The sequence below is a fragment of the Camelus dromedarius genome, chromosome 31 (assembly GCF_036321535.1).
Source record: "Camelus dromedarius isolate mCamDro1 chromosome 31, mCamDro1.pat, whole genome shotgun sequence".
Lineage (NCBI taxonomy): Eukaryota > Metazoa > Chordata > Mammalia > Artiodactyla > Camelidae > Camelus > Camelus dromedarius.
The window spans coordinates 16,776,621-16,802,592 of NC_087466.1; the positions used below are offsets into that span (position 1 = coordinate 16,776,621).

A 25,972-nucleotide genomic window follows, 5' to 3' on the forward strand; every position below is an offset into this window, starting at 1 on the left:
TTGAATTGCCGGACTTCTTAAACAACATTTTGTTGTATTATCTTCCAGACTGAGCTGTGTCCCTTTTGGATTAGAACTAAACTGAGGGTCTTGATCAGCGCCGTAGAGCTATTTTAGACCCTAAAATATAGGGTCCCAAGGTGATAATGGTACTTGCTCCTGAAAAAACTTCTCGCTCTCCCCTCCTCAGGTCTCACGGTAGTAACCCGCTCTCCAGACAGCAATAACGTAGCCAGCAGTACAGTTGGAACCGCTCTGCCCAAATTTGCCATCCGAGGGATGCTGAAAACCTTTGGGCTTCATGGAGTTGTCTTAGATGTGGATTCAGTGAGTGAACACCTTTTATATACACTGAGACTTTCATGCCCAGACTCCAAGTAACCTCAAAAAGTGATCACGCAGATAGATTACTCTTCAGCTTGGGGGGAAGAAACCAGGCTGAGTGCTGTCATGACAACTGACTTGCCTGAGATTTTCTCATGGGCCCAGATCAGGGCTGATGACAGAATATAAACTCCTGACTCTCAGTGCCGTCAGCTCCCTCAGACCGTGCCGCCGCCGCCATTGTTTTCCACCAGCCGTGTTCATACTGCCCCTACGTTCTAGCTACCTGAGCTCCAAGGGAAGGTCCCCCTGTTGTCCTTGATGAATGGATAATCTGCTATTGTCATGATTGTCATACAGACTCAAAGAAATAGTTTTGTGATTTTGATATCGTCATCTTACTGCTTCTCGCATCCTCGGTTTCCCCACCTGGAAAACAAGTGTATTAAACTAGATAGTCATTTTCTTCTCTGCTTTGCGGAGCCCTCTCAGGGGCTCAGCAAGGACTGCGGAACGGGAGGTGGCAGGGAAGAAGGAACAGAGACAGGGAGTCAGGGCCAAGCTGAAGCTTTCTTTTGAAAACAGAGTCCCGTTTGAAAGCCATGACTGCATGGTCCTCAGGTTGTAAACACATGCTTGCATTTAAGTTTCCCACGAGGGAAAAACTGATGAAATGGTACACAGGTTAAGCCTAAGAGTCTCTGATAGAGAAGCACCAGTCACCGTGTAGATAGACTTTGTATCTGTCTAGTCTAGAGAGACACATAATGTTAGGTATCATTAATGCTTTGAAACTGAAAGTCTTACATCTTTGACTGACTCTCTTTTACCAGAATGTAATTGAAATCATTACATTTTTAAGAGAGCCTTTTGGCTGGTGGTTTACTAAGGTGAACTTTCAGGCAGAAAATTCCGTCAATAATACTGTTAATCTCCCGCTACCTTATGATACAGATTTCTGATTCTGGTTATCAGAAGTTATAAACCTGACACTATTTTTTCAGCAGTGGAAATGTGTGAAAGTAAAATTAGAAAAATAGAAATTTTGTTCATCATTCTGTTATTCCTCAAGTCGTTTGATTCCCTTTAATATTAATCCCTAAATAAAAATTACATTGCTGTTTGAATCCAGAATGTATATGCATGAGCTTACTTTTAAAATTTTTCTGGCAGTAAAATAGAGCTGTCAGATTCCCTGCTTTTACCGAATTATTAATACAAAAACAATGAACATAAATTTTACCTGGCAACAGTGTGTGTTGAACTGTTACTGAAATATAGCACTATTTAAGTTTCTAACTCATGATTACATTGAAGTTCTTTAATTTATTGTACCAATTAAAATTCGCCAACTGGTATGAAAAAGACTAAACACTATCTGAACTCTCAACTCTCTGATATGACACTGCATTTACTGCTATAAAAGTTTGATTGTATATATATATACACACACACATATTTAAACATGGGAAAAATAAGTCAGTGCTCAAAGAAAAAAAACAATTAGACATTTCCTTTTCCTATTGTAGGTGAATGAATTGGTGCAGGTAGAGACGTACCTGCGAAGTGAAGGTGTGTTGGTGCGATACTGGTACCCTATTGACATGTTGGAAAGGCCTCCAGCAGGCTACCGAAGGACTGCCACCAATGGGCTGGTCACGCTGGACAATACCAACCTTCAGATTCACAGGTAAAATTGAGCCCCTCTTTTTGGAGGGTTGCAGGAATCCACTGACTGTGTCTTATCTCACGTGCCGTTCATCGTTGACAAGAAAGCTTTTCCTTCAAAGAGCTGAGAGTTAGAAGGAGCTAGTAAAGGTAATAGAAAAATTTCAGGAGTTGGGAAGAAAAGTTCCATCACCCAGTATCACCTGGCCTGTCAGGCACTCTGCTGTGAGCTGGGGAGATGGAGGGGGAGCTGGAGATTTGGAGAGTGTAAAAGGAGCAAAGCAAGACAGGAAGAGACAGTGACAACGACCGACGAGGAGTCCAGGCGCTGGGTGAGCAGCGAGCTCATTTCTGTGATGCTAACGAGGTATTTCTTGCCCGCTGCTTTGTGCCCAGCGCACTGCAGGGCCTCTCAGGGGTCATGCGCCTGGCCTCAGTGGATTAAAACCTAAATATCTGGCAAAATTCCCTCACGTGCACCTGTAAATTGTTTCAAGCCTAAAAATTCTTGCCATAATTCAGAGGAAAAGGAAATAATAAATGGAGTTCTCTGATAAAAGTTTCCATAAACTATTTTTCATGCTGTTCAACCATTAGCATCACAATTTCTCATTATATTGTCAATTTTGAACCAACCTGAGTATATTTTCAGCTTAGATCTCTCATTGGAATGGTAGGTACGTGCATCCAGCTGCATCCTTGCCATTGTCACCCAGATATTCCGTCGCTCCATTGGGTGGTCTGAAGTTCAACTTGACAGTCAAATTCACAAGGCCAAAAGAGGCCGCACTGGGCATTTGCTTCACTTAGGAAGATCCAGGATGGAAGCAGGGCTATCCCCAGGGCAGTGTCTTCCATGTGTTTACAGCAGGGGTCGTGGTCATCCACACAGAAGTCCAGGGGCCGTTCTCTGACCCCATCTACCCAGTGACAACCCGCGTGTGAGGGACAGGCTTCACATGGTCGTGTTCACGTGGTGGCTGAGCAGCCCCACATCCCAAAGAGAAGCCAGTATCTTTTGTGACAACTCCACAGGCACAGCTTCCAGGGATTCTGGGAAGACATGCCCAGTTAGCAAGAGTCGTGGTACCCCCGAAGCTGTGGCTCCCCACCAACAGTGTTCTCCTTTCAGTCCTCCCAGTCCAGATGCAGCTTGCCAATTGTGGGTCATTTTGACCATAAGCAACATACCTGGTGATATTGCTGATATTCTGCTTTTGTCAGTTTTCCAAAGAATGGAGCTGAAAGCAAGTTCACCAAGTCTGTTCTTACATGGATGAGGCACTGGCTTTGTTGACCGTTTACTTACAGATAACCTAATAGCGCCTGAAATGTAGCATGTGAGGCGGAATCTGGTCCTCCTCCTCCAGCGGTCTTTCCTTGTCTCTGAGGGGCCCCAGGGGTCATCCTTTGTCCTCACAACCGCATGTAACCAATCAGCAAGTCCTGTTGGCTCTTCCTACAAAATACATCCCAGTCTGTCTACTTCTCCCCATCTCCGCCACCACCACACTAGTCTGAGCCTCAGCTCTCTTCTCCCCACGACAGCCGAAGTGATCTTTTAGAAGATCACAAATCAGATCATTCATGTCTCTCCTCTAATTTAAACCTTCCCATGGCGTTCCATCTCCCATGGAGTGGAATTCGAGCCTGGATCACGAAACCCTCTGTGAGCCTGAGAGTCTGTCTGCCCCTCCAGCGCCCTCTCCTGCAGCTTCTCTCACACACCAAGCTTGTTCCTTCCTTGGCATCTGTGTTTGTGGTTCCCTCTGCTTACAGTGCTTTCCCAGAACTTTGCTCATTCTTGTCACAATAAATATGTCACCTTTCCTAAAAGGCCTTGCCTCACCATCTAATCTGAAGTAAGCACACAGTAGCACGTGGTCGTAGACTGTAATTTACTTCCCTTCCAGGACCTGATGTTTTTTCTTTTCTTCTTCTTCTCCTTCCCCTTCTCCTTCTCCTCCTCCTTCTCCTCCTCCTTCCTCCTCCTCCTCCTCCTCCTTCTCCTCCTCCTTCTTCTCCTCCTTCTCCTCCTTCTCCTCCTCCTTCTTCTTCTCCTTCTTCTCCTTCTTCTCCTTCTTCTTCTTTTTTTTAATTTGCTTATTCTGTATCTTCTCCCTCTAGAACATAAGCTTCCCAAAAGCGGAGACCTTGTCTGGGTCATTATTGGAGCCCCTAGTGTCTAACCTGGGCCCTGGCTCTCACACTGTAGACTCCAAATATTTGTTGAAAAGAATCCCCAAACATATATGCTCGACTATCAACATAAACTATTCAAAGTTTGTAAAGCTTTATTTAATAAGACTTCCATATTTTTGGCAAATTTCTCTGATTATTGACTATTGACTAGCAACTGAGACAAAAGGCAAGAAAGTGCTTTGTAGAGTGCTAGGTTACAGATACAGGACATTTATTATCAGTACTAATGCAGTGATCTCGGTACTGGGAGAAATATGAAACATGCCACAGTTTGATCAGTAAAGTGACAGAGTTTCCGGTCGCAGTGTGGGTGTTCATCAGAGGTGCGCTCTGTCTGAAGCACTCACGTGGATTGGGCTAGGACTCTGGGAAACGAGGTGGAGGGCTTGCCAGCAGAGCCTTGGGAGGCGATGACAATCTTGCAGGGTCGACTGGAAATAGTCTCACTCCAGCTTCGCCCTGGCACGTGAGCTTCTGAAACCCGGGGAGGGAGCGGAGCGGAGTCTGGAGGGTGTTCAGCTTTCACAGTCAGACCTCATCTGTTCTGCTGCCCTGCTCCTATGAGCTCTGCTAGCATAGTTGACAGACAGACTTGCGAGGAGGGAGGAAGCAGCTGAAGTTGGTTTGTTTTAAATTCTGGCCCAAGAATATTGCACACTGTTGGAGAAGAGAAAGAAGCCAGCTACCACGCAGCATCTTAGCTGCCTCCTCTTTCATCTTCGCGTCGTAGCTCTACAGACTCATCCGGTGTTACGTGTTGGGTGGCGGTTTCTTTCGTTGCCCTTTGGCCCAAATCTAAGTTATGAGGGACCAGCGTTACCTTTAAGTCAGGTCAGTAGGTGGTATCAAATGACCCTTGTTGGCTCTGAGTGGGGTTTAGACCTAGACTTCAGAGAAGCAATGAGGCTGCTTCTAACTTGCCTTTTTGGTTAAGTGCGTAATACCAGGAGAATTTTAAATTATGGGGATTAGCTAATAAAATAGAGGGAGCCTCTATTTTATTATGCTTAGCATTAGCTAGGTTAGATTTTTTACCAAGAGGTGCGTTTCTAAATGAGACCTGCTTAGGCACTAATGAGCTGTTATTCAAGGTGAATGCCAATCAGTTCATACATTCATCACAGAAAAGGGGTGAACACAGTGACATTTTTATGATAGCTTTACTGAGAGATATTTCACATACTATGTGACTCACCCATTTAAAGCATAGAAGCCAGCGGTTTTTAGACTGTTCAGTTCTGCAGCCATCACTACCATCAATTTTAGAACATTTCATCACCCAGGAAGAAACCGCACACCCACTAGTGGTCACTTCCCATTCTCCTGTCCCCTCCTCAGCCCTGCCAATCTGTTTTCTGCTTCTGTGCATTTGCTTAATTCTGGACAGTCTATATAAACAGAATCATACAGCAGGTGGCCCTTCGTGTCTGGCTTCTTTCACTGAGCACAGCGTTGTCCTGGTCCATCCGTGTTGTAGCCTGTGTCAGAGCTTCATTCCTTTTACTGGTGAATAATAATCCACTGTACAGATCTGCCGTTCCACAGCTGATGGACATTTGGGTTGCTTCCACTTCTTGGCTACTATGAATAATGCTGCTCTGGACACATGTATATGAGGCTTTCTTATGTGAACATATATTTTCATTTGTTTTTCTGCAGTGATTTTTGAGTTGGGAAAAAAATCAAACATAATTAAATGTGGCTTTTTGTTTAAAACACAAGTGTCTAGCTCAGCGTACAGAACCTGAGATGCAGTCCTGCCCTTTCAGCCGCCCGCGGCCCTGCCCAGTGTGGGGGCCGAGCAGCGACGCTCAGTTTCTCTCCCCTGCCCTTTCCTTGCAGGGAGCTGCTGCGATGCGAGGCCGCGCTGGCCCGGCTGTACTGCCGCATGGCCCTGCTCAACATCTTCGCCCCGAAGCTGCCTCACCTGTTTACCCGCCTCTTCCACATCCCTGCCATCCGGGACATTACCCTGGAGCATCTGCAGCTGCTGTCCAATCAGCTCCTCGCTCCTCCCCTCCCAGGTAAACCTTGGCTTTGCTGCTGTCACTGCAGAAAGCAGCTCCAGGCTGGAGCAGCCCTGAGAGGGAGCCAGGCGCCGAGCAGGAGCGGTGCTCCGTGGGCTCATTCTCCACGTGAGCGGGAGGAGGAATTCCCCGCACAGGACCTTTACACTTAGTGTAGGTGAACCGCATGAAAGATCGCGGTTGTCTTGGCAGTACTTTCTCACTCTTTGAAAAATCTAAGTATATTACATGACATTTTAGTCGTTAACCTGTTAAGCCGTCATTGAGCTTCCCAAAGTAATCATGGATCAAGGAAAATGAAGTATTACTTATGAAATCTGGTCACTGTACTGGGGTCACAGACACTCTGTTTGGCATCATAAAGAAAGGAAAGCGGTCCTGCTGTCAGACTCCTCCAAAGAGACCTAACTGATTCATTGTGACTACAGGCGGAGCGGTTTTAATGGGCCAGCCTGTGTGCGTCGGCTCAGCTTGGGGCCCTCAGGGTGCGGGCCGGTGCTGGGTGTTCGCTCCCTGGTGAATGCTATGTGATGAATCTGCCCGCAGCCCAGGTGAACACTCAGGGGCCCCTTCTGTCTTTCTCTGGCGCCTTGGCCCCCAGCCCACTTCCCTTGACCTCCCAGCAACTAAGATGGGAGCAAGAGGTAAGAGGGCTGGCGACGTTCTGAACTTCGAGGGCATCTCACAGCCATGGGGTCCCAGCCGGGGCCTGTGTGAGCTGCACCTCCATGGCCCACCCCAACAACGCAGAGGCTCTGAAACAGACTTAGAATGCTTTCAAGTGCTTGTGGAAGAAGCTTTGCCACAGGAACAACACTTGCTTTACAAACTCCACTCTGAGTCGCCCTGGTGGTCCCTTGGGGCAGCTCAGGGTGGGTCAGACTCCAGGAACTCCTGATCCAAGCAGCTCCAAATCTACCTGATTAATAGACCTGGACCTCCACTCACGACTTTAGGAAACATTTTTTTAGCTTAAAAGAAAGCAAAAATGTGAAGACCACTGAACTCCTGAATCTACCCTCTCCGTGGGGTCAGGTTGGTAACATCTATTAGCCAAGACATATGTCCAGGCTGTCCCATCCCAGTTATCTGGACAGGTTGCTCCTTGTTTGTCACTTAGGGTCTCACAGTCCTTGTCCCCCGTGGTTCTTGTCAACTTGTGTCTTCGTTCCTGTCCCCAGACGGCACCATCAGCTCCAGCTCCATCCTCCTGGCACAGTCCCTGCAGCACTGCATCCATGCCCAGAACTGCTCGGCCACGGACCTCTTCTACCAGGGCAACTCCCAGACAGTGAGAGAGTGGCTCAACGTGGCCATCACACGGACCCTGCACCAGGGCGAGGAGAGCCTTTTGGAGCTGACAAGACAGATCTGTTCTTTCCTGCAGGTAAAAATCTAAAGCTCTGACATCCCTGAACCGGGGTTACAATTTTTAATTGGAAATCTTATTGGCTGACTAAAAATGACACTTTCTTGCTCAAGCCTCCTGCCCCACCAGTCTGCTTTTCTTCACAGCTCCCCTGTCTTGGCCCATCTGTGGTGTCCTTCCTCCCAGTGGGCTTTTTTTGTCCTCCCCAACCTGTTATAGCTTATGCATTGGTCTGTCCTTTGCCTGGGAGCTGAGAAGATGAAATGCTCTTTTGGGGTTAACCTATGGTTTTCTTTGTTAAATGTCTCTGCAGACGGCACCCGAGCAGTTCCCCTCTGAAGAGTTCCCGATTTCTGAGTCTAAAGTCAACATGGATGTTAATTTCCCTGGGGCAGCTTTTGTCGTTGTGTCTTGCAAAGAAAGCCAGTCTGGATTCCGCAAAGAGTAAGTTGCCCATTCTACAGGAGATGGTGATGGGGAGAGAAAAGTAAAACGGATGCTGGAGAAATTGACAGGAAAAAAAAAAACCTCACGTAGTTTTTATTCTTTAAGTCATCCTATATTTGAAAGTGATTTACAGTCCTTCCCTTACTTCCATGTTTTGGAAATTAGTTTTTATAAAGGATGACCTGAAATGTGGAAATGACTCATACGTGCCCAGTTCTCACTTACCCCCTTCTCACGACGAAGTGTCCGTTGGTGCCCCCGGCGTGCATGGTGGGATTCTGCTCACACTCATCCCCCCTCCTCAGTTCCTCTCTGTACAAGGCGCCATGGGCGCGGGTGCTCGTGTACGGGCTGGGCCACAAAGTGAAGCGCAACGGCCAGCTCAACCTCATCGAAGCCGTCTGCTACCCGCGGGACGCGTCTCCAGCCAACACGGGGCTCACGCCGCCTCCTACCACCAACCAGTACCCTTCTGTGATCCTCTCCACAGACAAGGTGCACATCAAACTGGGTAAGTCTCTGAATTAGCTCGCAGTCATAAGAACAGCTTGAAGTCATTCTCTGCTTAACTTCTTTGTGAAAGCTGGAAGGATTTTCTACCTTGCTGTGTTCCGCTTTCCTATGAGTAAAGAACAGGACCGCGTGGGCAGTGTCTTTCAGAGACAGGAGATTAAATGTTCTCCCTCGCCGGCCCGGGGAAGGTCTGGCAGATGCTGCCCAGGCTGCAGTGGGGATTTCCTTTCCTTTCACAAGTGTGTGCTGGGACACATACTGTTTAGGACGACCTGAACAGAGCCGTCTCATCACTTAGCTGTAATAATCCTGGCTGTCATTCCTCACGTTCTTGTGAAAACAGAATTCTTTTGGGTGTAATGTGGCTCCCTGAGACACGGGCCTCAGTGGTCCTCCACGCCCCATCTAAATGGTAAACCAAGCCTGGGAGGGAGGCCCAAGTGCTCTTGTCTCCCTGGTGTCCTCTGTTCAGCCTCTGCAGTTTGAAGTTTAGTTGAAGGCTCTGTCTCTGTAAATCCTGAAGACGTCGCTGACTGGCTGCTTTATATGCCGGGCCCCGCTGACTCTGCTTCTGCATGAGCGCACAGTGGGGAGGAAGACCTAGTCTCAGGTTTCCACTGTGCTTCCTTGGCGTGTTGGACAGGAAAAGATGGACATGTGTTAGCTGGAGACAGTTACAAAGATGTATTTAAACTTTCAGCCAAAATTGAGCCTTGGCTTCTCCACAGCCGCAATCCGGGGACATTGCATCTTCAGGGAATAAAATGAAAGGACATTTCTTAAGTGATTTGGTCAGTGCTAAATAACTTTATGATCTCTTTTTATTAGGGTCTAGGGAGTTATAGCTCAGTGGTAGAGTGCATGCTTAGCATGCACAAGGTCCTGGGTTCAATCCCTGGTACCTCTGTTTGAAAAAATTTTTAAAAATAAATATTAGGGTCTATTTTTTTCATCATATTTTGCCTAGACTGTTTTTTAAAACTTTATGTATTAAACAAAGATGATCTCTGTCTTACCTATCATTCCCCAGATAAACACTCTCCCCAAAGTACAGGCCAGTCAACGTGGTTCCTCCTGACTTGGCCAGAGACCCTAGACGCCCTGACTTATGTCTGGCCAGTGCTTGTGGAGGGGGTTGGGGGGTTAGGGTGTGAGGGGGATCAGGCCTCAGGGCCTTTCTTCTCTCACCGTGGGCGGCTTTGGTCAGATTCAGGCCACGGCACTGACAGAAGTTAGTAAAGAAGAGTCAGAGCCCAGGGTCCTGGTAGTGCCTGAAGCCTGGGGGCCCTTGCTGGTCCACTCTGTAAACCTCCGATAAGCTGGCACTCCCTGGGACTGCAGCGGCACCGGGCGGGGCTGTTCCAGCGAAGCATCTTCTAAAGTCTGACTTACTGTTTCCCTGCCGGTCATCGGGCTGACGGGGCATTGTTTGTCCTTCCCTGTCCCCTGCTGCCCTTTGTCCCACTGTCACACCAACAAGAGGACATCCTCCGGTCCTCCTGCACCTGCAGCTGAGTCTGTCTGGAGAGTGGGGAGTTATATTTCTTCTCGGCCCCAACACATGGGTGGATGGGCTTTCCGGCCCTGGCTATCTGCGCACACCTGGCGGGTCTTTTTCACAGGCTTACTTCGATCAGGTGCTGCCGCTCACAAGCTTCCTTCCTGGGTGCTTCTTCTAGGGGTGTCCCCCCCTCCTGGAGCCGTGCTGGTGTTGCACTCTCTGCCCCTGGAGTTCCCGCTGGCTGTGGCCTTTGCAGAGCAGCTGCTGTCCTGGAAGTCAGAGGACGGCGAGGGGAGAGCCGAGGACGAGCCTGACACCATCCCGACGTCTGTCCTCCTGCAAGTGGTGGAGCTGCTGGGTGAGGCCTCCCTCCCCTCGGGAGCCTGAGGAGGGGGCTTGCCGCAGGGCCTGGGGCAGCCACAGGTAGCCCAGGCGGCGACCGCTCTCGTCAGGTTGCTGTCATTTGAAGTGGGCTTGGGGAGTTGAGTGGAAGGTGCTGTCTAGACTTCCAAATCCATGACTCCCAGAGTATTTCCATTATTTTGAGGGAAATAACTAACCAGTTAGGAAAATAAGATTAATTTTATCATACTTTACTTTAAAACACAAAAATATGCCATTTATGGTAACTTTGAAGGTGAAAGGTGGCATGGAAGTGAATGATGTTAGAGAGTCAAACATGACCTCACAGCTCCTGAAAGGTTAAGAAGAGATAGCATTTTGGAAAAACTCATGGAATGGTTAACTTAAGGTTTGTGCATTTAGCATATGTAAATATACTTCAAGAATTTTCTAAATATTGAACTTTAATGATGTGTCTGCTTAAGTGTTTAGGGATAAAACATACTGATGTCTGCAACTTATTTTGAAATGAAATCAAAAGCTAAACTGAGTCTGTGGGTAAGCGGAGGGGTAGACAGATGTGTAATAAAGCAAACACAGCAAAATGTTAACGGTAGAATCGAGGTGGTGAGCATACAGATATTTACTGTGTAAGTCCTTCAAGCCTTCTATATTTTTATATTTTCTCCTAATAAAATGTTGGAGGGAAAAACATGTTGCAAACTCAGATGTCCTTAAGGGTCAGGCAGATGACGTCAGTGAGAGAAATACAACACAAATGTGGGCCCGGGACTATCCATGAACTGGAGGGCACGTGCCCTGGTGGGCAGCCACTGCACCCTGCTGCTCATTGCTGTGTAAGAATGTGGCCCCAGTCCTGCCAGATACTATCACTTTTTATTTCAAGAAAAGCCAGAAATCTAGATACTGATGTGAATTTCCCAATTTTTTAATGTTGAAAACAAATTCAAATTCTTTAAAACACACTGGGCAGGGCGTGGGGGGAGGTGAGCAGGGAACCACTGTCTGTAGGAACAAGATGTCTGTGGCCGGTCTCAGCCACGGGCCACCATTTGCAGTTTTAGTGGTGAAGACTTCTCTCCGAGGCCGTCCTCTTCCACAAGTGCCCAGTGGCAGAGGAAGGACAATGGAGAAGGAAACACAAACATCTGAGGTCCACAAACACCTGGCCCTGGACCCCACTGGCACTTGTCCCCTGTGAATAGCTCCATGAGTGCCGATGTCCCGGGACAGCCATGAGTTCATTTTCAGTTGGAATTACCGAACAGCGTCACCGCTGAGAGTAGTCAGCCTAGTTCCCTCCTTTGTAGGCTCCGGGCTTAGCCAAGATGATCGGTAAGTCAGCTGGACCTGGACCTTGCGACTCCCTGCCCATAATGTGACTGTGGATATAAGACACACGTCTGGCATGACCAGGACCTTGGCACAGATGTGTGGCCCATCACTGTTACAGACAGTATTTCCCAAACTTAGTTGTTCTCATGCCTCCTTTATGTGATTTCTGCCATGTCTACCAGTCATGTGTGTCATGCGTATTGATTTGTTCTTGTGGCAATCAACTCCTTTCTCCTATTTTTAAACTTAAATTTAATTTCAAAGGAAACTTTGTGTTGCTACTTTAAGTGAAAAATTAGTATGCCTTGCTATAACTATAAGATAACTATAAAAATAAAAAGGGTAAACAATTACTGTTATGAAATGTGACTAAATACTGTTGCCTGTCAAAGGCTCTCGGTCTCTGGCCTATTCTCTGTTAAGAATATTCTAGCCCCACAGGAAGGCTTCCTTGTTGACAAAATCAGGACAGAAAGAGGAATTAAAAAGGAATAATTTTCCACGTGTGTTTCTGTGCTGTTTGGTAAAATTGGGTTGTATGCCCCCAGTAGGAAGCATCCCATGGTTCAGGAAACACTGTTCTAGTGATTTGTCACCAACCTGCTTGATAACTTTACGAGAAAGAAAGTAATGATGTGTCAGCCTGAGCTGCGGAAGCTGGCTGCGTGCGATCACACGGCACAGGGGTCCAAGCCGCGGGCTCTGGGGCCAGCCTGCGCGACCCTCCCTGTGCGACTGTGACTGTGCGGTGGCGTGTGAGTCCTTCAGCTCTTTGAGCCTCTGCTTCTTCATCTGTGAGATGGGGATGAAGGATGTGGTACCTGTTTCACAGGGTCGCTGTGAGGGCTGACTCCATTAAAATGCCTAGAACAGTGCCGGGTACATTGTAAGCTGTGTGTAAGTGATTGCTTTTTTTAATAAGTATTCCTTTTTATTTGCCTCAGGAAACTTCCTCTGGACCACGGACCTGGCGGCCTGCGTGAAGGAGCTGGTTTTCCAGCTCCTGGCAGAGCTCCTGCGCACGGCGCATGGCCTGGAGCAGAGGAAGCACCCCGCCGGCCTGCCCTCCTCCGTCGCCCTCCAGCTGAACCCCTGTCTGGCCGTGCTCACGGCGCTGCAGTCGGAGCTCCACAAGCTGTACGACGAGGAGACGCAGAGCTGGGGCCCGGGTGGCGCGTGCGGAGGCTCGGGGGCCGCGGCAGCCCCCGACCACGGCCGATTCTCCACGTACTTTCACGCGCTCATGGAAGGTTGCCTGGCGGTGGCCGAGGTGACCCTGCCCACCAACATGAGCGTCACCGCCAGCGGGGTGACCTCGGCGACCGCCCCGAACCTCAGCGACTCGTCGTCCTCCTCGTCGTCCTCCCCCGGGCAGACGCCGCAGAGCCCCAGCCTCCTGTCCAAGAGGAAGAGAGTCAAGATGAAGCGGGAAAAGGCCTCCTCCTCTGGGAAGCGGCAGTCCGCGCGCTCAGTGGACGCAGACCCCGCCGTGCTGAGCATTGGGGGCAGCAAGCCCGAAGATATGCTGTGGTTCCATCGAGCCCTGACCTTGCTCATCATCCTCCGGCACCTCACCAGGAAGGACCCGCAGGGGCTGGGCGTGACGAGCGACGCCATCGCCGACGCCTGCCAGGCCCTGGTGGGCCCCACTGCCCACAGCCGCCTCCTGGTGATCTCCGGGATCCCCACCCACCTGGACGAGGGCATCGTCCGAAGTGCCATCCGCAAGGCCTGCAACGCCCATGGCGGGGTCTTCAAAGACGAGATCTACATCCCTCTGCAGGACGAAGACCCCAAGAAGCCCAAAGACAAGGCCGAGGGCGGTGATGGGAAAGCCGAGCCAGAGAAGACCCTCAGCTTCCCCAGCACAGACAGCGTGGAGGTGAGCACGTCCAGCAGCCCGACCCCTGCCGTGAGCGTCAGTGCCTCCGCGTCCACCAGCCAGGCCTCCATCTGCAGCTCCCAGGGCATCTCACAGGCGGTCAGCGACCTCTCCGCGGATCCACTGCCCTCGGGCCTCGAGCTGCCCATCCCCGCGGGCCTGTTGGAGCCCCACGTGGTGTCCAGCCAGGAGAGCCTGGACATTTCCTTATGCAGCACCGGCAGCCTGGGCAGCCTGGGGAGCCTGGGGGAGCCACTGGACAACGCAGAGACAGCCTCGGGGTCGGACATGGGCTCCATGTACACAGTCACGTCCCTGGACAACCAGCCCCTCGCAGTGCGCCCCATCAAAGGCTTTGCAGTCGTGGAGGTCAGTGTGCTCGTGCCTTGGCGACCACTTAAACCGTGAGCAGTAAGAATCCCCCGGGCCTCTTTAAACCTTCTAACATTATTTCCAAGAGACTATCTGATAGGTGACTCTGGGGCCCTTAGGGGAGACAACAAACACGTATCATGTCGATTGTCTGTGTTTGGGGTCACATCTCAGAGCGATAGCAAGTCTGATGTCAGGAAGTAAACACAGTTCGTTGTTGAGTGCGGGGCGGAGGGACATGGGGGCTCAGAGGGGCTGACCCTTCCTGACGGTGGGCTTTACCAGGTACTTTCCAACTCAGGCCGCACTGGCATCTTTCAGAGTGGCCTCGGGCCTTTAGAGCCATTGCCGTCAGCAGGAGGGATCCCTGCTGAGCAGGCAGAGATCAGACTTGCTGTTCGTTCTGTTCCAGTTGATCATGAGTTTCAGGTGGTGCGTGCGTTGTCGCCAGCTTACATTTCTGCTTCAAGTTCCCATTATTTCTTGGGCCTCCTTGTTTAGAAACCCTGCATCCTGTGTCTCGTGCACCCTCTCTAATGGGAGTCAGGGGTGAGGTAAAACCTGCCCTCCCCCTTATTGGATGTGAAGAGGAAGGCGCGAGGAAGAAACCTTGCACCGTCTTGTTCCCCACCCCAACCCACCCCATGGGCTCTGAACAGAGAGCTCAGGATCCAGCGGTTGGCTTCCTCCCCAGAATCACTTCTTTTAATCTGTCCACCTTCTTCTTGGGGACTTTCTTAGAGCCAAGCATGAACTTTACCCCACTGGGCATCTAGGTAAAGCCACAAGCAGGGTTTATCGACAGAGGTTTCCAACTGAGTTGTCCCCCTGTAAGTCAGTGCTGTTGGCAGTTGAGGGAGGCTTTACCGGCAAGGCCAGCTCGCCCAAGTCAGGCGATGCCCACAACACTCAGGATGAGTGGAGGCTTTCAGGGATGGCGGGAGGGAAAGAAAGGGCATACCTGTTGAATGACTGATGTCTCACTACTCAAGTCCTGACCCTTTTCTTTGTTCACACAGATAAGATCCCGAGCCAAAATCGAGAAAATTCGAGCAAGTTTATTTAACAATAATGACTTGATTGGTTTGTCAAGTTTGGATGGTGAAGACGAGTTGATGGAAATGTCCACAGAAGAGATTCTCACTGTGTCTGTAGTAAATCAGAGTTTGTTTGATACACAGGGGAGCCCAGGGTTAGAAGATTATTTCAACGATAAGTCAATTAAAGGTGGGTTATGGATTTTTTTTAAATAATAGACTTTCTTTGAGCAGTTTTAAATTTACAGAAAAATTGGAGCAAAAATCACTACCCCCCACCTTGCCCAGTTTCCCCTGTTCTAACATCTTACTGTAAAGAGGACCTCTGGGGGTCACAGATGGAAGAAATGATTCAGAGGGTACTGGGGACATGGGACAAGAGGTTCACTGCGTGGCTGACAGAAGACGCATTGTGTGCATCTTCACATGATGCAACGAGAACACTCCTACCCTCTCCCAGCAGAGCTTTCGGGGCCTCAAAGGCCGCTGGGCCGGCCCGGCCGCAGGCCTGCCGCGTTCAGCCAGCCCGGGGACCACCAGGAAGGGCTAGGCCGCAGCCTGCGTCAGCCTCCAATGTGGGCTTGCGGTCAGGTAGTTTTACTTCTTTTTGTCTAGCCAGGCTTCCCGTTGCTCAAGATCCAGTGTCTTTATTTTGTTTTGTCTTCTGGGGCCAGAATGTGCCAAGTCCACTGCTGGTAACCATTTGGTCCTATGCTTGAGGAGGCTAATGCCTCACCCTTTAAAACGAATTCTTGGGTAATAAACAGTTCCAGTTCCTTTTTTAAAAAGTCCCGCTTTGTCTTTCTGGTGGCTCTTAATGTCGGTGGACCCTGTCTGGCTTCCCTGTTTCTTTTGTTCACCCAGGACGCAGGCTCTACCGAGGCTCCATGGAGCTGCACCCAGCAGAGCCTGAGGCCAGGACCCGCCCCCAGCTGTGCCTCAGAAGTGGCAGCAGTTTCTCTTTTTCCTTTTTATAATTATAGTCCTTTGTGTTGTCATTTTTATTCTGTATCAAAATTTTTAATTTATGTTCTCTTTTATAATCTTTAATACTATTTAAAACTTCACAATAGAATCGTTGAGTTTGTCTTGTTTCGTGTTTTCTGAGGACAGAAATGTAATAATTGAGTATGGGTTTTGTTGTTGTTTCAAATTATTATCCCCTAATCATGAAACTTTGAAATGTTCCCTCAGGACTAGGACCAGAGTGAGGTCCCCCCAAAACTCAGTTATCTCTGTGAATAATATTTTAATATTTACAAAAATCAAAATAAATGCATAATATCCATGGTGAACAAAATACTAAAATTTTAATAAAGACAGATCAGAATTACTGATTTTTCCTTTTGAATCTGGCTTTCATACAGTTGGCATGGTACCATTTTAATATTTTGCTCATCATGGGTTTTTTTTGTATTAATTTTGATTCTTTTTTGAACACTGTATTAAAATATGTATCTTGATCTCTGAGGTTTTCGGAAATCTTGCGCCTGAGGGGCTGCCTCCCTCTCCTTGCCCTGTTCCCGGCCCTGTTCCCTCACTGGTGTGTGTTCCCTCAACTCTCAGCTGCACCACGTAGGGGCGGCAGGTGTAAGATCTGTGGGAGCTGGGAGGTCCTTTTCTGCCGTAGTTAATGCTTCACCAGTCTTTTCATACTTCAGTCTGAATTTAGTTCTAGTTCCTGATTGTGTGATAGTCAAACCTTCCACATAAGGTACTCAGTATTTTGAGAACATATTTGCCACGTAACAGCCACACATGTTTTCTTTAAGTTGTGGTTCTGCTGAGTCAGCTCTTAGGTCTCCAGTTTGTGCTCTGGTTCCCTCAGCCGGGCTTGACCTGGAGGCGGCTCTGGAAGGTCAGATCCCCCGAGAAAGAGGATGAGGAGGATGGCGCGGGAGCAGAGGGGCGCGATGAGCACATCAGTCTGGCTCGTAGGTCAGGGCCCTCGGCCTCGAGGAACATGCAGATGGGTCCTGACTAGCCCCTTAGGAAAGGCGAGGGCGCGTTCTGGAGTGCTTGTCTGGGGCCAGAAAAAAAAATCTTTTTTCTCGTGCTTGTGGACAGTTTTCTTGTTACTTGAGAGAACTTTCTTTTCCATCTGCTGGTTGTACTAGTTTTGAAACGTGTCCTCTGATAATAACTCATTGAACAACTTGTACTTCGCACTAAAAATACTTGAGCCTCTACGTCCCCTTGTTCCCTGAGGACTGTCCCTCACGGATGTGTTGTTGAAGTTAAGAGGGGTTCAACCGCCACAGTACAAAGACCCGGGGTACAGAGGCTCCAACCCGGTAGAAAATTATTTCTTGCACACGTCAGAGCCCAGAGAGAGCCCCAAGGCCGGCCATCCCTGGGGCTTGTCATGTCCCTGGCCAGCGGTGAGGGCGAGCACAGCAGAGAGCACACGGGCCCCGGCAGGGCTCACGGTCCACATCACGGGTGTCACTGAGGTGTGTGCCCAGAAAGGGGAGACCAGGGCTTGGTGGGCAGGGCGTCATCGCCACTAAATGCCCATTTCCCACCTTCAGAAATAAGTTGTTGATGGAAAATAAACAAATCAGATGCTGCAGGGGGCTTACCCTGACAGAGTGTGCTCACGGCAGAACTGTTTGCCCTGCCTCCACTCTGCAACAGGAGAGAAGCTGGTGCCCGGGGCCAGAGAGGTGCTCACGGAGATATTTAAGAGCTGTGCCCACTCGGAGCAGATGCTGAGCCTGACCCCCGTGAAGCCCATCAAAGTGTCTGACATTTACCTCAGCAAAGAGCAGATCAACTCCCAGACGCCAGGCAACCTCCTCCACCTCTTTTTCACCAACGTCCGGCCTCCAAAAAAGGTGCTGGAGGACCAGCTCACCCAGGTAGCACCCCGACCCGCCGCGCCTGTGCTGGGCCCTGGGGCGCGCCGGGCCGAGCCTGAGCTCCCTCCCGCCCTGGTGCCCCGCAGATCCTGAGGAAGTACGGCGTGCCGAAGCCCAAGTTCGACAAGAGCAAGTACAGCAAGGCCGGGAAGGAGCAGCACCCCGGGAAGGTGGTGAGCACCAAGCGGCCCATCACCAAGCCGCCGGCCAAGGACAAAGCCGTGCTCAACAGCGTCAGGTGCGTGACCGAGGAGCTCGGAGAGTGGGCCAGGCTGGGGGACGCGGGGCCAGCGCTCAGCAGGCTTCCTGGGCGGCTGTTGGCCCCTCTGGGGAGTCCTGGCTCGGCTCTGCTCTGCTGCTGGAGTCTGTGTGGTCCTCGGCCTCGTCAGCGGCAAGAGAACATTTCATTTGACGCACAAGGATAGTCAAATCTGGACCGTGCCAGCTGGAAAGCAGACTAGTCTGAATTAATAAAACATCAAAAATGCACAGAATTGTTGAAAAAGTCTAATTCCTTTACCCACACATAAGACATATAGTCGTGGTAGAATGGCTGTAAAGCACCTACGTGCATGTTGGAAAAAGTGAATCACACCACACATAGCAAATGCTTTAAAATAACTGCACGATGTTTTATTTGCGCATGTGTATTATTTTCTTACATTTTAAATGGCTAAAATAGGACAATATTCAAAAGCATACACAGTGAAAAGCCACCCCTCTTCCCCTCCATCCTTAAGCCTCCCGGGTCCCCTCCCCGAGACTGCCTGTGTCACTCACGCAGCTTTCCAGGACTCTTCTGTGTACACCAGCAAGCGTATACACACCCAAGTGTCGGGAACCGTACAGAATGTCTGTACCGTGCCGTTTCTACTTACAACTAATTTTGGAGATGATTCCATATTAGCACAAAAAGAACTTCCCCCCGTCCTTTTTTAAAATAGCTACATAATAGTCCATGTGTGGATGTGCACACATATTTAATAGAATATTCTTTAGATACAAGCTTATGGCTCTCAAGTACTCACAGTTGAAATTCAGATGGCCAAGTATTACCGAGCAGGAGTCTCTAGCAGACTTGTTTAAACTGTCAGAGAAAAAAGTGTCTTTTATTAATTAAGGATGCACACATGGTGCTTTTAAATCAGTGCCGTCCTGCAGAACTTTCTGCTGCTTCCCTGTGCCCTTCAGCACAGTAGCCACTGACCGCATGTGGTCCTTGAAGTGGAGCAAGTGCCGTCAAGGACCTCGGCTTACGATTTTATTGTAATTTAAACTTAAGCAGCTACACCTGGCTGGTGCCTGCTTTTTGGACCGTGCAGCTCTGAAACACGTACAAAGAATGTTGGAAAAGTGTCTCTTGGAGATTTTTCACATTTTAAAGCATCGATTTGTCCTTATAGTTTGCTCAGGAAACTCTTCTTGGTCAGAACAAAGCTGACGTTGACCCCAGCCCTGGCTGAACCATCAGCCCTGGCTGGGGGAGGATGAACCGCAGCCTGGAGAGGTTCCGCGCACCCTCTGCCAGGAGGAGGGCTGGGTGTGAGGAATTCTGATCCCGCTGCTTTGGTCTATAGCAGGACTGCCTTGAGCGAGAAGAAGCCCACAGTGAAGCCGAAGTCACCGGAGAAGAGCAAGCCAGACGAAAAGGACCCGGAAAAGTCACCCACCAAAAAACAAGAAGGTGAGTGAGAGGCCTGGGTCTGATGTGGGCTCAGGGTGGCTTCCAGCCTGGGGACCAGCCTCCCTGCTTCCCCCAACCGCTGGCTCCCTCGGGTTTTAGTTGAGGTTGGGCAGCCCTGCCTCAGACACGGAAGGCAGCCCTGGCCAACTCCGATTATGCCCCAGGACACTGTCTCTGCCGATCGAACTTGTGGAGGGCGAAATGGCAGCTCCCGAAATACCGCACTTTCTAGGGAAGAGAGATGAGTGTGACCGAGAGTAAAGGTTGGAGATCTGCTCAGAAGAGGCACTACCTGGGGCATTAGAGCCCTAGCTTCCTGAAGGCCCCGGGGAGAGTTGGGGAAGGGCCTCTCGTGGTCACAGAATGGCTTAGTGGGGAGTGTCTCTGAGCTGATAGGAAGTCAGGACTGAGGGGAAGGCGCTGCGCCATCCGTGACCCGCCGGACGACGCGCGGCTGCGGCTCAGAGTCCCCGTCAGGTCGGGTCATTTTGTCTTGGGCAGTGGGTGAGATGGCCAGGTGACGGGCCCTGGAGTGACGGGAGGCGGAATGAGGGTTGGATGAACTGGGCCCTGAAAGACAGAGTGTGACGGGAGCACATTGTGAGGCCCTCGCTTCTCACTGGGTTCTCCTAACACTGTGAACACCTTTCCAGCAGTCCCTGAGGAAAAGTACCTGACCTTGGAAGGGTTTCACAAGTTTGTTATTGACCGAGCCAAGCAAGACATCCGCAGTGTCTGGAGGGCCATTTTGTCCTGTGGCTACGATCTTCATTTTGAGAGGTAAGAGCCAGTGCCCGCTGATACCTGGTGTAAAGGTTGTTCTCCGTCACTAGAAGCTCCCCCAAGAAATTACTTCTTGGGGGGCCATTCCTTCGGGCCTGTTTTTAACGCCTACTGAGTTATTTGCTAATTTTTCATAAGTGTTAAAGGTGGGTTTTCTCACGCATTTGGAAACAAGCCCTGTTCTAAACAACAGAAATTTATTGTCTCACGGTTCTGGAGGCTGGAAGGCCAAGACCAAGGTGCCGCAGGGTTGGTTTCTCGGGAGGGCTCCGTCCTGCTGTGCGCTCACGTGGCCTTCCGTCGTCCTATGAGGACACTAGTCCTTATCGGATTAGGGCCCCGCCCTTATGGCCTCATTAACCTTAATTACCTCTTTTTCAAGGCCCTGTCTCCAAATAATCTTTTTTTTTTTTTTCAAATACAGTGAAATATATGCGAATTGGTGGAAAGGGGACCCATTTCAGTCCCTATCAGGGATGATTTCTTATTCAGAAGAATCTTTTTTCCCTGGAGCCACACTTTCCCTCCCAGTCTCCATTGCCCTCTCTTCCCCTCAGGCAGGAGCGAAGCAAGTCACAAGTCACCAGGTCTCCAGGACCAAAGAAATACTGTTCCCCTTTCTAGCTGTAAGTGAATCCCAGGCAGACAGGATGTTGGCAAACCAAAAAAAGTCTCCCTTCCCTCTCCCCCTGGCTTCTCCCCGCTCTCCCCAGGCTCTCCCACACGCAGGTCCACCATCCTTCCCTGCAGCAGGACGTCCCAGGCCTCAGAGAAGGAATGGCTGTCAGGAGCATGCCTTTTTAAAACCCTGTTTTCAGAGTTGAGAAATTGTTTGCTGCTTGGACCAGCGCTTGGTACCTTCACTGAAGGCTCACAGATGGGCCTTGGATCATGGTGGCAGGGCCAAGTTCTCTGACTGGTACTGGAAACCAGTAAGAGTCATGACTGGGGCCAGAGGGGAGGCAGTTGTTAAAAGTAGATTCACCTACTTTCGACTAGAAAATGCATTCCAAGTGGGAAGGGAGCAAATCGGACTGCAAACTAATTCCAAGATGATGCATCTGAAACAGCTGGAAGGGCTGTGCTGTGGGGTCACAGCGATGCCCTGACACATCCAGCCTGGAAGGGGCTGTGAGGGGCCCTCCCGGCAGAGGGGATCCCCTTCCAAAGGAGGCTAGGTCCCTCAGAGCACTCTCGGGGTAGGACAGAGGTGGCCTGTAGCAAGCAGAGCCTGACAGCAGGCTCCACCACCTCCCTGAGCCAGGTGACCTCCCCATGATGCACCTGGGTGGCATGTGGCCCACTTGAGGTGCCTCGGGCTCCAGAACTAGAGGCACCTGTCCCCTCGCCTGCCCGCCTGCCAGCCTTTCTTAGGCTAATAGCTCCATGTTTGTGGAATAGGGACACGTGCACTCAGTAAAACCGCGTGCAGCGTGTACAGACACGAGGAGATTGCCTGTGGCTCTGTGCCCGGGGTGATCACTTTGAAATGTTTCAGTAAATACCTCTCCCAACATTTTTGCGGGGGTAGATTTTTTCAGTCCAGTAGGGTGGGGTCAGACAGGACACACCACTCCGCAGTCTGCTTTTTTCATTTTCCCACGTCATTCGGTCCTGTGCCACCAGATGATTTTGGTGGCTGCCCAGCAGTCCACAATTAAGGGGCAGTGTGATTTAGGGCTGAAGGTGCTGTGGTGAAGCAGCCTCACAAATGCAGCTTGCCTGCCCGTCCAAGTAGCTCCATGGATGAACCCGGGGGTGGGATCGCTGGGTAAGGGCTGATGGCCCAGTCACTCGGCAGCTGGCACTTCCTGTGCCCCCAGAAGGTGCTGGGCACCGTACTGTGTGCATCACAGCGTCCTCTTAGTCCTCAGGACAGCACACAAGGCCGAGCTGTCACCAGCTCCATTTTATAGATGAAGAAACTGAGGCTCAGGAAGTAGCTGTGCTTTGTAGCCTAGACTCCAGAACCCTGTCCTTAACCCTTGTCTCCTGAGTACGTGGCCCCTGAGGAAAGCATAAGACCCTGCTGCCCACAGACGAGAGGGCTGCACGCATGGCTGTGTGCGGCCCAGCTCCCCACACAGGCTGTGCCGTCCTCCCTCCTGACCCCAGCCCGCTCAGCTTGTTTCTTTTGGAAGGAGCTTTCCCCCAGCGAGGAGCAGCCCTTCTGCAGTCAGCATCTTGTTTGAGCACCAAGAAACACCTGGGAGGCAAGGCTGTCTTAGAAACGCCCTCTGGGAGCTGGGATGTGGCTCTGGAGGGGCCCAGCGACCCCCCCACCCCCCGGCGCTGCTGCCCCACCTTGCCTCTCCCTGCCCCAGGTGCGCCTGCATCGACGTCCGGCACGCGCACAAGGCCTCGAGGAAGTGGACCCTGGAGATGGACGTGGCGCTCGTGCAGTACATCAACCGGCTGTGCCGCCACCTGGCCATCACGCCCGCTCGGTTGCATCCCCACGAGGTGTATCTGGACCCCGCGGACGCCGCCGACCCCAGGGTGGCCTGTCTCTTGAGTACGTGGCCCCATGGGGAAGCCTTTCGGGGTCCACCCTCTGCACTGCCCTGTGGGGGCCTCCCCCACGACGGCGCGGGGGGTTTAGAAGAACTAGGTGCCCTTTACACGTCCATTAAACAAATCCTTGGGAACACCCGCTGTGAACCAGGTGGGCAAAAAAAGAGGAAGAGAAAGACAAGAAGCTGTGCTTGCGGCAGATTAGAGTTTGTGAGGCCTTATCATGTGCTCAGCGCAACCAAGCCAGGCAGCTGACCCGGGAGAGCGCGGTGGCTGGGAGGCGAGGCCCCTGCCCAGGGGCCGCCACAGATGCCCGGCTGGCGTCGGGGGCGAGCGGGATCAGTGCAGTCTGGATGCATGTGTTAAAGGCTTCATCCCCAATTACAGGAGAGCCGCATGTTTTTATCAAAAGCTAGGAATATACAAAAGAATTCTGCACACAAAGGACGTTCCCCACAAATCCATCCCTGCAAGATGACCCCTGTCATAGCACGTTGGCAAACGGCCCTGGACCGGCCTCTGTGCCTGGCCGCACGTGCCCCGGGCTCTGCTTAGCCCTCTCGGCCTTGCTTAGCCACGGGTCCGGATACTGTGAAGGTGAACGTCCGTCTCCCAGTTAGAGAGGAGACAGGTGTGAGGGCGGACAAGTAAAATCTGCCAGTGTCCCAGTTTCCTGTTTTTGATGTGTGCTGTCGCATTGGGAGAAGCTGGGTGAGAGGTACCCAAGATTCTGCATTATTTTTGCAACTTCTTATAGCCTGTAATTTTTTCAAAATATGGTACTCAGCCCGGGCACAGCCCCAAAGGCCGGCTGAGGGGGCCCTTGGATTCCTTAAGAGCCCGGACTTCGCCCTTCGCTCCTGCTTGGCACACGGTCAGGGAGATCGGGGCCCCACTCACTCACAAGCAGCCTCTCTGGGTCCCAGGGGTAAAACCCCCTGTGGGAGCCTCCTGGCCTCACTTGAAATGCCCCACTCTCAGGGCCCTCCCCGTGACCGGGCCACCTGATCATTCACAGATGGGGAGTCTGGGCCTCACGGGGCCGAGCCCCCGCCTGACCGCTCCTTGTGCCCTGCAGACGTGCCCATCGAGAGTCTGCGCCTGCGCTTCGCCCTGCTCCAGTCCCTGAACACCACGCTGGAGACCTTCTTCCTGCCGCTGGTGGAGCTGCGCCAGACGCCCATGTACACCCACAGCATCGCCGCCCTGCTGAAGGAGGCCAAGGGTCAGTGCCGGGGGCCCTCGGGCTGGGACCCCACCACGGGGTCGCCGCCGTCACCTGGCCTTGGCGGCTGCCCAGGGTGACACCCCGACACCCAGCCTTACGTTTGACACACAGTCTCCTGTGGAGCAGCGGGTACCCCCAAGAGCAGTTACTAACAAACTGGGAGAAAATAAATTTACTAAAAATGTTTTCAGATTATTTAGAAATAGATCAAGTTAAAGCTCTGACTCTCTAGCTGCCCCCTGCATTGCAGAGGTGACCATTGCTAACAGATGAGTGTCTGTCCTTCCAGACTTTTCTGTTCACATACAAATGGACACACACTTGATTTTTTTTGTTTGTTTTTTAATTAAAAACTGGGCTTTATATGTTCTGTTCTGTGACTCTGCTGCCCAGATCTGTGTCAACGCGCTCAGAACCTCCTTGCCTGACCGTCCGCCATGCAGGTGCCCACATCCTTAGTGATAGATGCTTCGGTGGTTTTTATTTTTTGTTGTTTCAGGAGCGGCCACAGCAATACCTTGTTCTCTGTGTACTTGGGTTTGTATTCCTGAAAGCGAGGTGTCTCCTGAGCGTGGCAGGGTCCACAGGTTTAATTCTGGGTTCATTCACATTTGGGTGGATACTAATGAATTGCCCTCCAGCAGGGCGGGACCTCCTGTGCTCCCCGCAGCATGTCCTCCCCAGGGGCCCGCAGGCCGTCCCGGAAGAGACTGGACAGACCCACAGGGGACAGTGTGGCCTCCACCAGGCCTCAGGGTGACTGGGAAGGAGAGGAAGCCGCGCCATCCCAGCTTCTGTCCCACATTCCTCCCTTCAGGGCTGATCTTTTATGACACGAAGGTGACAGTCATGAATCGGGTGCTGAACGCCACCGTGCAGAGGACAGCTGACCACGCGGCGCCGGAGATCACTCTGGACCCACTGGAAATTGTAGGAGGTGAGCTTAGCTACACAGACCAGATGATGCTGACAGTAGTGCTTAAACTAGTTTATTTCTTACACATAAAAGAAGCCTCTAGAAGAGGTGGGGTCCAGGGCTGCTCTGACAGCGTGTGGCTTCCACTTCCCAGTCACTCCCGGGCTCGGGGCTCGTTGTTCCAGGCTGCGGGGGAGGGCGGGAGAGGTGGGCCGAGTCCTGGCCGTGGACCTGCTCAAATCAGGGTTCTGGCACCAAAGAAGAGGGGAGGCTGGATACTGGGGAGGCAGCCAGGCGTCCCCACCACAGCTTGTGAACAGATAGATGTCAGGAGGGACAGGAAAGGAGGAGCCAGGTGGGCGGCCGCCCCAGGAGACACGCGGAAGGATGGGAGGGGCCGACCACGTGGGATGGGGTGGGCTCCTTGAGGGACCCACGTGGTGGAGGCGTGAAAAGTCCAGAGATGCTCCAGGAGCAGGAAGGAGGCAAGGCGGCGGAAGCAGGCCGGGCCGGCCAGGCGGCTGTCCCTTGGTAGGAGGCCGGAGCCACCCCCACGGGGTTCGACCACTTGGTTTCTCTCTCCAGGGGAGATCAGAGCTTCTGAAAACTCCTACTTCTGCCAGGCGGCCAGGCAGCTGGCCTCTGTGCCGTCCTCTCAGCTTTGCGTCAAGCTGGCGAGCGGCGGCGACCCCACCTATGCCTTCAACATCCGCTTCACTGGGGAGGAGGTCCACGGCACCAGTAAGTGGCAGCCCCCCCGCCGGGCCCTCAGTCAGCCACTTTGGCAGGGAGGCTGTGTTTAAGATGTAAAAATTGCCAGGGTGATTTTTAGCCTAAATGGACCGAGGTCTTCCCCATTAGCCAGAGTAAAGCCATGTCCTCATGTCCCTGCTCTGCACAGGAGCAGGGCTGCCCCAGAGCCACCATCTGTCCAGGCTCTTCAGAC

General features: G+C 51.3%; 1 protein-coding gene across 9 annotated transcripts in view; it reads left to right on the plus strand.

Annotated features, from left to right (window-relative positions):
* The window catches only part of HECTD4 (HECT domain E3 ubiquitin protein ligase 4), a 164,410-nt gene that overhangs the window by 131,001 nt on the left and 7,437 nt on the right, over positions 1-25,972 (plus strand). For 4 of the 9 annotated variants that reach the window (XM_031442742.2, XM_031442749.2, XM_031442746.2 and 1 more), the window contains exons 54-70: positions 191-327; positions 1,854-2,014; positions 6,037-6,218; positions 7,403-7,608; positions 7,904-8,034; positions 8,343-8,548; positions 10,230-10,409; positions 12,694-14,000; positions 15,023-15,230; positions 17,678-17,901; positions 17,988-18,139; positions 19,479-19,585; positions 20,239-20,365; positions 22,693-22,883; positions 23,961-24,107; positions 24,928-25,047; positions 25,612-25,767. In XM_031442742.2, the coding sequence (XP_031298602.2) occupies positions 191-327; positions 1,854-2,014; positions 6,037-6,218; positions 7,403-7,608; positions 7,904-8,034; positions 8,343-8,548; positions 10,230-10,409; positions 12,694-14,000; positions 15,023-15,230; positions 17,678-17,901; positions 17,988-18,139; positions 19,479-19,585; positions 20,239-20,365; positions 22,693-22,883; positions 23,961-24,107; positions 24,928-25,047; positions 25,612-25,767 (3,942 nt within the window). The remainder of the gene's footprint in view (positions 1-190; positions 328-1,853; positions 2,015-6,036; positions 6,219-7,402; positions 7,609-7,903; positions 8,035-8,342; positions 8,549-10,229; positions 10,410-12,693; positions 14,001-15,022; positions 15,231-17,677; positions 17,902-17,987; positions 18,140-19,478; positions 19,586-20,238; positions 20,366-22,692; positions 22,884-23,960; positions 24,108-24,927; positions 25,048-25,611; positions 25,768-25,972) is intronic. The other 5 variants (XM_031442744.2, XM_031442753.2, XM_031442751.2 and 2 more) reach the window with 3 other exon arrangements.